The 13,991-nt window shown below is 35.1% G+C and overlaps 3 protein-coding genes across 3 annotated transcripts in view; 1 reads left to right on the forward strand and 2 right to left on the reverse strand.

Moving 5' to 3' along the window:
• Cad89D (cadherin 89D) overlaps positions 1–3,329 on the forward strand; it is a 278,532-nt gene extending 275,203 nt beyond the window's left edge. The window contains exons 24-26 of the mRNA XM_089594166.1: positions 561–758; positions 1,319–1,606; positions 2,883–3,329. Of these exons, the coding sequence (XP_089450292.1) occupies positions 561–758; positions 1,319–1,606; positions 2,883–3,174 (778 nt within the window). The 3' untranslated portion in view covers positions 3,175–3,329. The remainder of the gene's footprint in view (positions 1–560; positions 759–1,318; positions 1,607–2,882) is intronic.
• A 6,253-nt stretch (positions 3,330–9,582) lies between these two features.
• LOC149374135 (uncharacterized) lies at positions 9,583–11,433 on the reverse strand. Its single transcript, XM_089594740.1, has one exon. It carries the CDS (start codon positions 11,431–11,433, stop codon positions 9,583–9,585), a length of 1,851 nt encoding a protein of 616 aa, XP_089450866.1.
• A 429-nt stretch (positions 11,434–11,862) lies between these two features.
• LOC149374136 (uncharacterized) lies at positions 11,863–12,798 on the reverse strand. Its single transcript, XM_089594741.1, has one exon. It carries the CDS (start codon positions 12,796–12,798, stop codon positions 11,863–11,865), a length of 936 nt encoding a protein of 311 aa, XP_089450867.1.
• Positions 12,799–13,991: the final 1,193 nt, after the last annotated feature.

The following is a 13,991-nucleotide window of genomic DNA, read 5'->3' on the forward strand; positions in this document are numbered from 1 at the left end:
TATTTTAGTCGTCCTCGCACTTAGCCACCAGGAACACCTATTCTGTTAAGGTCGTTTCTATCTCCTCAGTCATCTCCTGGGCCCAAGCTGGTATCTTATTCACTATATCATAGTTTGTGAAAAAGCAATTAAAAGCACGATAGAACTAACACGTAAGAGATAATGCGCAGTAAGGGGTGCTGGGATCCATAACCTGAAGATTTTGAAAGGAGGCAAAATAAAGCCAACACCGATTTCATTAGAAAAAGGAGAATTTTATTGAAAGACAGTAACGTAACGGGCGTGATAGACTACAATACAAGAGGAGTAGAGTGTTACGTACATGCGTGACAATGATCAAAGCAAAACTGACCAAACTTTTGGGTGACCCTTGACTCACACGCGCTCATGCATACAAACTTATGCGTATATAGTCTCTCGATACAATCGTTTACTCCAACACTTAAAATATAATTTGTTAGTCCACATAAGCTTTGTATAAACAATGAATGTACGTTAGACGATTGTGCCGAAAAATCGTCGAATTTGCGAATGATTTTTCAATTATCACTACTTTTTAGTTACGGTAACATAAATCCTGGCAGCGTTAGTGCAGGCTGCGTCAGTGGTAAACGAACGCCACGTCGATCAACCATGGGTTTGGAGACATCGGCCACATCTCTGCACTCAAGTGGCCAGGACTCGGGCATCGTTACTGGCATTTTGTATCCCTGTCAATGCAGTAGCTCTTCCAGCCCTTCGAGTGGTGAAAGTAGCAAGTAAGTGTTCTATCAATACTCGTGAATAAATTGTTTTGCTCTCATCTGATATCGAAACATAATACATAACATAATACATACGCATATTTCAAAAATTCTTGAACATTCAAATATTTTACAATTATATTTTTTCATGATCAATAGATTGATTAGTGTAAAAATAAGCAATTGTTCTTTCCATTAGTTATTAAGTAATAAGGTATTTTTCTTTTATTTAGTCTTAGTAATACCACATTTTAATTTTGAATACATTCTTTAATGATTGTGAAAATTAAAAATAGAAAGAAAGGTAAACTCTATGTCACAAATTCAATCGTAAGCTATGATCAATGTGTAAATAGTGTATTTTTTTGTATCTTTTTTCGCCCTCCAGATAATATGAGTGTGTATATTATAACATCGATCTTCTGAAGAAAATGGCAAAACACTTGTTTTTATTTCGATTGAAGATCGACATAATAATATATATACACTCATGTTAATAGTATAGTTTGGTACCCATTGATCAGGATGCAGGAGCATCTATGAATTCAATAAATTTTACATTTTTATGATTGCAGTGACTACGAAGACTCATTAAAATCACTTCAGTACCAACAACGTCACCAACAGCAACGCAATGAGCTGCAGCTACAAAATCATCAACAACGCAGTCAAAGTCATGACTCTTGGCATGATAGTCATAATGATAACAATAACTTATGCAATACGCAGTTATTACATAAACAGCACCGATTCCACTCTTTCACTAATCTCGAATCGATTCACAAAGGAGAACCAAGTATTAATGGACTGCATCGTAATAGGCGCTTCCAAACAGTATTACTAGGACAAAAGCATCACCATGGGTAATTATGGTATTATATTTTCTCATAGTTTTCCATGTTTTTTTGTACACGACTTTAGTTTTTACCTAAGCACAATACTGCAACCTAATAATCATGAAGTAGAAATCATACGTTTTTAGTAAATCATAGCTTTGTTATAGGGGAGGGTGGGGCAGGCAGAGCACGGTGGCTCAGCATGGCACCCTCATAATATCAATAATCATAGACTTAAAAAATCGAATTTTGCCATAAATGTAACAAGAAATACTCATCCCATTATCCTCTATGCTTTCTATGTCGAAAAATTACGTTTTCGATTTATTATGTAATTTTAAAAATTTCACGGCTGAGAAAAAGTTGGCTTCATTTTTCATTGGCTTGAAACAACTCGAAAATATTAGATTTTTTTAACGAAAATGGGTGCATTTGATAGCTTAAATCTTCAGCTTCAAAGTGCTATTTTTTTTTTTTTTTCAATTTATCTGAACAATGTTATAAACAATACAAAACCTCATTAAAATGGGGCAGGCGGAGCACGGTCAGCAGCTACGGTATATATTTGCTGCACTTTATCAGCTGACTGCGCCTAACCTATTCTGTTACGTATAGGTATACCTACCTATAAACCTGATGTAAACACTCTACAAAATAGAAGTGCAATACTTAAGTAGTTGTAGGTAAATTATCGACAGATGAGAGTTATCTAAGAGATCCTTTAATCAAGAATTCTTGAGTGCAATAATTTTAAATAAGGCTACAAGAAGTATTATACTGTGATTTAGCAATTAATTAAACATAAGTCGGTATGCTTAAGTAATACTTTAAGTTTTATTAAATATTTTCTGTAATGAAAAAAAAATTTTTTAATAAAAATAAATAGTAATATACAACAACTAACAAATTTATTACAACCCTTCGATGTTTACTTAATCAAAACAGAAAGAAAAATGCCATAAAAATTTCAATATAAAAATGAGATGTTGCGACCGTGCTACGCCTGCCCCACGGGGTGCCACTCCCCACCCAACGGTAGGGCAGGTGGAGCATTTTCGAAGTATATTATTTTTAGTTTATTTGTTGACAATAATGTAAAAAATAAAATTTTTTGACTGTGGATTACAATTACTTCAACTTTTCTTTTTGTTTCTTTTTTTTAAATATTGATTTCATCTTTAATGTTACTTCTACATTTGATTTAAGTTAGAGTGCCACGGCCGCCCCACCCTCCCCTAATGTTTAAGTCACATATTTTAAAAATGCTTCGTAATATTTTAAAAATCTATATTTTTTTCTAAAGGGATGCATTCAACAATATGACTCCATTTACTTCCGCCATGCATCGACGTTCTTATTCGGAGGCAGAAAATTTGAACATCATGGAAACATTTATGCAGGAGCATACGATGTCTCCAAAGTCTCTGGGATCGTTTGGAACATTACCCACAGAATCATCAAAGTTTCTTTGCAGCAAGGGCAAAGAAATTCTGCCAGCTGGGGCAGCGAAGGCAGTGGGTGGTATACCAACACTACTTCGATCTTCTGACAGTAAACGTGTCATTTACGCCAGGCCGAAGCGAAACTTTACTTAAAAGACAGACACCTTCGAGTAGGTTCTAAAAGTGATACTAACACAATTGAATGGGCTTTAAAAGTGCATGTTACAACCTTGTGCCTTTGTTGTAAGATTATAGTTGTATAGAAGATGCTTTACAGATTTTTGTCATTGCGTGTTTTCAATGTAAACATAATCAATTGAATTATTTGAAATAAGAAGTGGATAAAAGATAAGGTATTTTTAATTCATTTGAGTATAAGGTCAGATTATTAAATATTTATTAAGAAATTTTCTCACAAAAACAAATGTGGTTCTCTGACTAAATACTTCTTAGCCTTGTATAATGATTTTAACTGATTTCATAACAGTGTAGTAGTTATAATTGTCAGAATTTTCTTAATTAATTGAACAAAAATTGTATACCGACTAAATTTTTAACGTTATTGAAAATCATATTTTTACATTGACAGAATAATAAAGACCGTTATTTCAACATTGTATCTTCTTTTAGTTTTATTGTAGAAGGACATTTTTTTTACTGATGGCTGATTAAAAACTATGGCTCATTTACTGGCAGTAAACTTCCTAAATTATATTTATACCATTCTTGTTTTTAAGTACTGCGTGTGTTTCAATGTACCCTATTAATATTTAAGTTTATCTACTGTAGTACTTTTTTCCATCATGCGTAAAATTTAAATTAAATTAAATAAAGTATGAAAACTTTACTATAATTCTGAAATGATAGATTCTTTCTTGCCATTGGTTTGGCGAAAACAAATCTTTACTCCTCATGATGCTGAAAAAGTTGCTTGTTTGTAATAGAGTTTCATGATCATAACATGAAGCGGCAGAAATTAAGGTCTTAATACTAATTCTAATCCGTAGCATTTGTGCTTCTTGATATTTTCCTTAAAGAGGCTCCCTTGCCTTAGTGTCATCGAATGAGATGTATGTTATTAAATAGTTTAGATTACGCCAAATCTGACGGTGCCCTTATTAACACTTTTTATCGAAAAAAATCTGGAGAAATTAACGCTTGAAGGCGGTTATGGCAGACATACTGAAAATAACGATTTGTAACCTCAATCGAAAGTGTTAGATATTACAAGTATACCCGTATTGTAGATTTTAACTTCATCTTTCAAATTCCGTCGTGAGAAATACGGGTAAACTGACTAGAAATTGAAATAATTGCAAAAAAGGCATGAGTCAACTTATTTTTTCTGCTATAAGAAAGTCAGTAAAGCCGCCATATTTTGCACGAGCAGGCGCAATTCAAATTCAAATGTCATTTGAGTTAAATGACGACCTACGTTTTCAACATTATTAACACCATTACATTGATATACTGTAAAAACATTTGAGAGATATTCAATGCCTAGGAAAATTAAACACTAAACTTGAGCTAAAAAGGTCAGCTATATTAAATTTCACAAATTGTCACATTTTAAAACAAATATAAGTTATATTTATGTTGGTATCCCTACCAACTACCTCAGTATTGCGTACATAATCATATTGGTATATAGTATCAGTTCAATCATCAGATATTTTATATCAGCTGATATCCATCAGAAGAGTAGATATACAATTACAAGCACTCTCAAACAAAGCAAATATTTTATTACATAACTTATAAACAGATGATTCACAAACTATAATTATTCCAGCAAGTCCTGAAAAAAATTCTCTACGATTTTAGCTGAACACACCACCGCCGTTTTAGCGGTTCGGCCAGTGGTAGTTGCTGTAATAAGTAGGTACTAAAACAGCAGTGTGCCAGGCCGTTTTGGCTTGGCTCGTCTGCTATAATAGTTACACTGCCGCCACATACAGTCTGCTACACAGCCGAAAGTGCAGTGTAAACAAGCCATTCAGGAAGTGCATGTTCCAGGAAGTTTCATTTGTCATTCAGTGAACTGTACAAAATAAATATGTATTAAATAACTATTTTAAGTTCAGTTTTATAGTATGTACACAAAACAACACAATATATTAGAAACATACAAAAAGTAAAAGTGTTTATGGCTTAATTTTGATTTATATACACCACAGGCGAGTTGTATATGCATCAAAACGATATTAATTCTTATGACATATTTATACATATACAGATAAACTAAAGCTATATAATATTTATATTGCGTATTTGGGTTTAAGGTTAGGTTTTAATTTACTTTCGGCTGTGTAGCAGACTGTATGAGGCGGCAGTGTAACTATAGCAGACGAGCCAAGCCAAAACGGCCTGGCACACTGCTGTTTTAGTATTGCAGCGAACTACCACTGGCCGAACCGCTGAAACGGCGGTGGTGTGTTCAGCCAAAATCGTAGAGAATTTTTTTCAGTGCACTTTTAAAAAATTACTTACCCTTTCTGATACAGTCAAACACTGTTGTATTTCTTAAAATAAATGAACAAGATATTTAGAAACTGTTTATGACGGCTTAAAAAATTTAATTCAAAAATATTTTCATTCTCAAAAAAAAACTCTATTGCTCAAACTAAAGCTAACGATTACAAACAAGAAACAAACACGTACTTTCGTCAAGGTATAAGAAAGAATATTTTGAAACCTGTGTTAGAAAGAGAGTGATTCGAATTGTGTAATTAGTTTAAGGAAAGCGTTTCAAATTCTTGAATAAAGTATACTTTATTGTGAACTATAGTTCACAAGAGTTGCATTACAGATTAGAAATCTTAAGATTATTGTATTTTTTGAGCAAGAACCCACAGTTTGATGCAGTTTTTAAATATTTGTTAAAATGAACTTAACCTACATGAGAGTATTGTAAACATCGCAAAGTAGCTTTTAGTATACATATAAAGGGAGCTGGCTCGAACATACTTTGTCTGCATCCAGTACTTTTTGATGAATACAGTATTTGACTTGTTTCACTTATTATGAATAAATATTGAGACATGGCTCTTTCCCAAAAAGTTATGATGTTTATATAAAATCGACCTTTGAACAAAAACAAAAGGTCAGGTAAGTTTAATGTGTTAGATTAATTCTTTTCATAGAATTTAGAAAACCTTTAACAGTAGCAATAAACTACGTATATTTTAAAAAAAAAATTTTATAAATGACTAGCCTTGCGCAGTTCTAAAATTAAAATGTAAAAACAGTTGAGTTTTGTTTGGTTGGCACAACTTTTTTTATGTACAACACTCAATGTTTTATACTGTCTTGTGTATATGAAAGGAGTCAAACTTAATAGTATTTACGTATGTGCTCGATATTAGGTTTCCGTTTAGTAACGGTAAAAAGTTAATATTACTTAGTTCGATTTTATAAACGTACAAGACAGTATATAGAATACTACGGGTGTCATGCAGAATGTAGGCTGTGTCAAAAAACAAAGCAGAACTTAACTGTTCTTAGATTTTAAATTCAGATATTTGCAAAGCTAACGATTCGTGGATAAAATTTATTGCTACTGTATAACAGCTCCAAAAGTTCCTCAAAAAATATTTATTGAACACATCAAACTTATCTGACATTTTATTTTTATTAAAAGATTGTATTTATGGGGTTAATTTATATTAAAATCACAACAACCCATAAAACTTATCTATGAACAAAAGTTAAAAGTCATGTAAGCATGATTTGTTTACTGAGTAATTTTTAGAAATCCATAAATCCTTCATAGATATGTAATTATTCATTCTAACAACTCGTCTTGATAAAGTTGTGAAATTAAAATATAAGAGAGGTCAAGTTTGGTTTGGTTTTTGTTACATTCGTAGTATTTTACTGTCTTGTACTTGTGCATTAACAAAATCAAACTAAGTAATGTTAACTTAAGGGTGGTACTAAACGCAAACCTAATATAACATCAAATGTATTACTGCTATATCATGAGTATATAAAAACGTTAGTGCATTATTTTAATATACTTAATATGAGCAAGAAGTATCAGTCATTTTCAATATTTTTTAAGTTTGACTCTGTGAATGTACGAGTACAAAATAGTATAATACTACGAATGTCACATATAAAGTATGATTTACCACAAAACAAAACAAAATTTACCTTTCTTCGATCTTAATTTTACAACTGTCTAAAAATGAGTCGTTATAATGAATAATTGCAGATATAAATATAATTATATTTTAGGAATTCTCTAAGAAATAATAATGCACAAATCAAACATACATTACTTTTTATTTTCATCAAAGGGTTAATTTTATGAGGACGTTGTTACGTCTGAACTTCTATAAGTGAAGGGCGGAGCTCGTAGATTCGTTCTACAAAAAAATACTTAAATTTAATTTTTGTTCGTCAGGAGCCAGCCATGAGCCCAAAGGCTTTATTTGCTTTTACTTACATTATACTTTTCTTTGAAATCGTTGACTCGGCGTTGTGCTGTTAGGTTTCACCGAGTGATATAAATGGAGTGGTGTACGCTGAACGGGCGTTGACTTATTGTTAGAGTTTATGTCTCATGGCATACGGTAGTAGCGTATCTTATTCGTCTTTTTATCTCATGTCCTTGTAAAGGTCTTTGTCATACAGTGTCTATTTTATTTTTCCTCGATATTCAATTTATTCATTAAGGTAAGAATTATGTGCCAATCAATTAGAATCATGGGATCTTAAAATAGTTCATATAATTTAGAAATTGGAATATTTTTGAATGAAGAAAATTAATTTAATCAACAACCAAGTTATGTCTTATTTAATTATTTAATAAATTTAGAAAAACCAGAAATAGTTGATTTTACAAGTAATGTAAGTTATGAAGCTCAGATTCGCATTAACCATGTTTATGAAATTTATAGTTTTTCTAAACTTAACTTACTTCTATGATCGTTGATTAGCCGCAGATTTTTCGAATAAATTCACAGTAAAGAATACCGTAGCAAAATTACTACGCTCGGCTTAGGAAGTAATCCGACGCATACCCAGCGTAAAATATATTTATAAAACAGCAGAAGTAAAAGTACTACTTTAGTAGTAAATTTACTTTACACATTGTAAAATCTACTAACTGAAAAAGTTGCTATATACTTAGAGAACTTCTTTTACTACTATGATTATAAAAGTGCTAAGGACGTAGTAAGTATGCAATGTGGGAAGAGAGAGATCAACTTCATCGGAGTAAATTTACTGCGGTAGCAGTAATGACATGAAGGGAGATCAAATATACTTTAAAGTAGTTTTACTACTAGCTATGTCTCGTGGCGAGAGAGTCGCAGGTGACTCGCTCGCCTAGTTGAAAAATAAGGAAAAGGAAAACAAATAAAGACACTGCGTTTTTTTGAGGGGAAAAAACCTTGCGGTAAAAAAAACCCCTTTTATTGAAGAACACAACTAAATTTACATACACTTGACTTGACTACGAATTAAAACACGCACGCACGCACGAGAGCCGCGAATTACAGTTGTTCGGGCTTAAGACGCTATCGGATACACAATAAATTGACTACACTAATACTATGTCGACGAGTGCACTCGCGAGAAACGCCGGTAAAGGCCCAGAGAGATATGATTGCCGTGTCAGGGCAAATTGAGTGTGTTATTGCCGTGTCAGGGCGAATTGAATATGATTTAGGTATTGCCGTGTCAGGGCGAATTGAGTATGATTTGTATTTGAGGCAACGGAGCTCCGCACGCATTGAGGTGTCTCAACAGACTGGCTCAGCCATGCACGCAGGCACACCAGCGTAACGACCTAAGATGGTGGCGGCGCACAAGCGTGCGCGCCGTGGATATGTATATATGCTTGTAAGCTGACGAAGCAATGACGGGTCATCGCGTCGTCAGCCTTATGAAGGCATGTACAACTGTACATACTCCGGGCGAGAGCTGCGAAATTACGTTAAATATAACTTAATATGAGCAGAATGTTACTATTAACATATTTGAATTTGCATTGGCTTTACATTGAATGGTAATGAATGTGAGTTAACAATTTGACATAAATAAACTCAGTCTCTCGCTCGAAGTATCTTTGATTTATTTGAATTCTTTGATTTAAAACATAAGACTAATGAATAACTAAACAGGCTAATTTTAAAGCGCTCCAATCTTATCTATTTAAAGTCTTTGATTTAGAATTATTGTGATCAACATTAAGCTTTGAGCAAAACATAAATAAAATAAATGAATGGGGATGAATTATAAGAATATTGACTAGTTCAATCAACTAGAACGCATTTACAAGTTAAGTTGTACTAAATCTACAAATTACAATCAATCTTAGTAAGTCTATGACTAATCTTGACAATCGGTCGAGTTTCCTTTGGAGTGACTAGAACCAGTGATTAAATTGAAAAATGAACTGTAATTGAAACAACGACTAAGTTAAAATTATTGATGGAACTAATTCGCTTCGCAAACTTTATCTAATACGTAATATGCAAGTAAAATTTAGGAAATCGGTAATAAACATAAACTAGTAATATTGCGTTTATAAACGCCCGTCGTGGTTTTGACTTAAGCTACTCGCGCGATGCCGTCGTTCCCAGGACACACCTCAAGAACCACACCCAGCGGCCACCGCCCATGTGGAATTGTCTTTTCGATGAGAATAACGACCGCACCAGGTTTGATTTCGCCAGTAGATTTATGCCATTTTTGACGGATATTGAACTCATTGAGATAGTCAGTATGCCAACGATTCCAAAAGTCCTGTCGAGCCTTAGTTATGAAGTTCCAGGTGGATAGACGATTATCAGGAACTGAAACAAGATTTTTCTCGGGTAATATTTTGAAAGATCTTCCTATAAGTATGTGAGCAGGTGTTAATGCTAGAGGGTCATTGGGATCCGCGGAAAGAGTGCATATTGGTCTTGAATTTAGAATAGCCTCAATCTCAATGAGTAAAGTTTGCAATTGTTCGTATGTGAGAGTCTGATTTTTCAGAATGCGTTTTAAATGGTGTTTGAAACTCTTTACCGCAGCTTCCCAAAGACCGCCAAAGTGAGGTGATAAAGGCGGGTTGAAATGCCAAGTTATGCGATTAGAAAGTGCGTAATTTTTGATTTGGTTTTCATATTCGGGTGTTTTAAATAAGTCATAAATTTCTCTCAATTCATTATTGGCTCCTACAAAATTTGTCCCATTATCTGAATATACGTGCTCGGGTATTCTCCTACGACTAATAAACCTACGAAAGGCGGCTAAAAAACCTTCCGTAGAGAGATCATGTGCTAGTTCAATGTAAACCGCTTTGGACATCATGCATACAAAAACACATCCACACACCTTAAGGGTTCTTCTACTTCTAAACTGTTTTTCCTTAATATAAAGAGGTCCAAAGAAGTCCACACCAACGTGACTAAATGCTGGGGCTTCAATTACGCGAGCTGCGGGTAAATCAGCCATTTGGGCCTGTAAGGGTTTAGGTTTGGTACGAATACAATCCACACAGTGTCTGATAATTTTTCTAACTTGATCTCTACCATTAATTATCCAAAAGCGTTCTCTGATTGAGTGAAGAGTGGATTGTATTCCTCCGTGTAAATTAGATTGATGGTATTGTCGAATAATTAAATCGGTTACGTGATGTTTGCTTGGCAGCAAAACTGGATGTTTTTGATTGTAAGCAAGTTGTGCATTTTTCAATCGACCACCCACGCGCAAGAGTCCATCGTTATCTATGAATGGATGTAAATTGTCGAATCTGGTAGTTTTTCGATAAGGAACAGAAATTTGCCCAGACTCTGTGTCGTGAGCGGTCGACAGACGTTTTACCTCAACAGGGAAATTTTCGTGTTGTATACTACGCAGTAATTTCAGCTCTGCTTCTCGTGCTTCTTCAACGGTGATTGGTAATCCTTTGTTAAGTTTTGTGCGCCATCTCAAAATTAAAGCTATAGTTTTAGTAAGAGTCTGGTATGATGAAAAACGAGAATAGATCTCAGACACTGAGTTTGTGGTTAGAAGGCAGAATCGTTGTTTGAACCCAGAGTCTTCTCGACTTGATATCTCCACACTGGGTGGCCAGGTGTTCTCTGCTTGGGACAACCAACTCGGACCTGAAACCCAAGTGTTATTTAAGAGAAAATCTGCAGGGAGTTGACCCCTAAATAACGCGTCTGCTGGATTGTCATCTGTTCGCACATGTTTCCACTGGACCTCAGCTCCGATAGTTTGAATATCCGCAACCCTGTTTGATTCAAAAGTTCTTAATAAGGGGGGAGCCTTGCTAATCCAATGCAGTGCGATGGTAGAGTCGGACCACAGCACTACCCGATCGACATGAAGCTCGAATTGAGATCGCATAGTAACGTATAGTTTTTTGAGTAAGGATGCGGCAGATAATTCCAATCGAGGAATAGTCATATTTTTGAGAGGAGCGACGCGTGATTTTGCACATGCAAGTCTTACCAACACTTTGCCCTTTACATCTATGGACCTGAAATAAATACATGCTCCATACCCACGTATGCTTGCATCGCAAAACCCGTGTATCTCGACTCGTGCAAAATTGTGAATCAAGATGTGACGATCAATCGAAAGTTTTTCTAGCAGATGTAGTTGTTCTGCAACAGTGGCCCATCTGGTATGAATTTTCTGGGGTAGGGACTCATCCCATGTGATCTTAGATTTCCAGCAATCTTGAATTAAAACTCTGGCATATAACGACACTGGGCCTACCAATCCAAGCGGGTCAAAAATTTTAGAAATTTCAGATATGAGTTTACGTTTAGTGCAAGTGTCTTTAGGATCAATTACTTGAACCTTGTATTGAAGTTTGTCATGTTGAGAATTTTAAATGATTCCCAGCGTTTTTTGAACAGGATTTTCCTTTATCAAACAGTCTAAATCAAAGAATTTCTTATCAATGTTGTTAAGAGCAGCTTCGTGATTAGAGGCCCATTGTCGTATCGTAAATCCGCCTCGACTTAACAGCTCAATCACTTCATCACGTATCTGAATAATCTCACCGAGAGTGTCAGCTCCAGTAATGAGATCATCCACATACAAATCTCTGAGGAGTATTTTACTAGCTCGTGGTGAATTTGATGCTTCGTCGTTGGCGAGCTGCTGAATCGTGCGTATGGCTAAAAATGGGGCTGATGAAACGCCAAATGTTACGGTATTAAGTTCATAGGTTCTGATTTGGTGGTTATGGTACCATAGTACACGCTGATATTTTCGATCATCGGGATGTACGATAATCTGCCTATACATTCGGGCTATGTCGGCTGTAATGACGTATTTGTGGGCTCGGAATTTAATTACTTGTTCAAATATTTTGTCCTGGATGGTGGGACCTACTAGTAAAACTTCATTAAGTGAAATTCCTGTGGAAGTCTTTGCCGAAGCATCAAAAACTACTCCAAGCTTGGTGGTCTTGCTAGATGGTTTTATTATGGCATGATGAGGAAGATAATAACCTCCTACAGTGTCGTTAGCTAGTGACATATGATTAAGGTCGATATATTCTTGCATCACCTTTTCATACTCTACTTTAAAATTGGGATTTACCTTAAATTTTCTTTCAAGTGAATAAAAACGATTTAATGCTTGAGAACGAGATTCTCCTAACTCAAATTTATTGCAACGAAAAGGTAGCCGCACGATGTATCGACCTGTAGGGTCTCTTCGAGTGTTATTGACAAAATGTTTTTCACAAGCTATCTCATCGCGAGATTTTGAGGGTTCGGTGTCTATCTCTTCGACTAGCCAGAATCTTTCTATCATGGTATCTAACTTTACTACATTACAAGACGCCTTTCTTGAGGTTGATATGTTGTCTGAGCCTCGTGCCACTATCCAACCTAAACTAGTTTTCTGTAATATTATGTTAGTCGTATTATGAGTGATATTTAATTGTCCTACAGCTAATACTGCTAGGGTAGTGCCTGAGGACAATAATATGTCAACTGCTTGAGGTATGTGAAATTTAGGATCTGCTAGTTGTATATTTTTTGTAATGTGATATAACTCACGAGGGAAAATTTCATCTGGCACGAGGTTAGTGATTTTTGGGACTATAAGGAATTCTAACTCTTTTCCAAACTTGGTGTGATTGGATTGAAATTTAAGCTTAATGCATTTTTTGGGAATAGTGCATAAGTCATCAACAGCTCCTATTGAGACTGAACAGTCTTTAACAGGTAGCTTTAATGACTCTGCTAAATTAGAAGTGATCAAGTTGACAGTAGAACAAGAATCTAACAACGCTTGGGCCGAGATGAAATCACCCTTGAGATTTTGTACCTGTAAGATGGCTGTCGGCATAAGCTGTGTGTGTAGTGAATGTGCTGATGATGCTAATCAGTACTGGTCTAGTCATGTTTTTGATGTAATTGATTGTTCCCTTTCAGTTTTTTGGGTCGCAGGAGTAGGAGTGTTTGGTGTTCCTTTGGTCTGTTGTTGAGATGTTGTATTTGATTTCTTGTCTGCATGTAGAATGGTGTGATGATCCCTGTTACACTTTCTACATCTACTTTCGTTTTTGCAAGGTAGTGGATGAGAGCGCAAACAGTTACGGCAGATTTTGTTACTCTTTACAAAATCCCACCGCTCCTGAAGGGCAAGCTTATTAAATGCTGGGCAGACATAAAGCCGATGAACTTCATTACATTTAAGACAATTTGGTGAAACATTTGTCACTAAGGAGCGAGCATTAAAATCGATAGGAGTTCGCTTGGCCTTCTGGGAGAGTTGAGAATTGTCAGAGGGTCGCTTCCTATTGCTAGCTGATGGTGTTGAAAACTCCTTCTCTATTGCTTTGAGGTTAAAAATGTTGGTTTCTACAAATTTATAAAATTTATCTAACGTCGGGAACTTGTCTAAAGCTAGGGTTTCCTGCCATCTCCTACGAGTTGTTATGGGGAGACATTTAACTAAACTTCTCACTATAAATTCATGATGGATGTTAACGCCTAGCT

The sequence above is a fragment of the Copidosoma floridanum genome, unplaced genomic scaffold (assembly GCF_036245765.1).
Source record: "Copidosoma floridanum isolate Cflo_tuat_1 unplaced genomic scaffold, Cflo_Japanese_pri ptg000021l, whole genome shotgun sequence".
NCBI lineage: Eukaryota > Metazoa > Arthropoda > Insecta > Hymenoptera > Encyrtidae > Copidosoma > Copidosoma floridanum.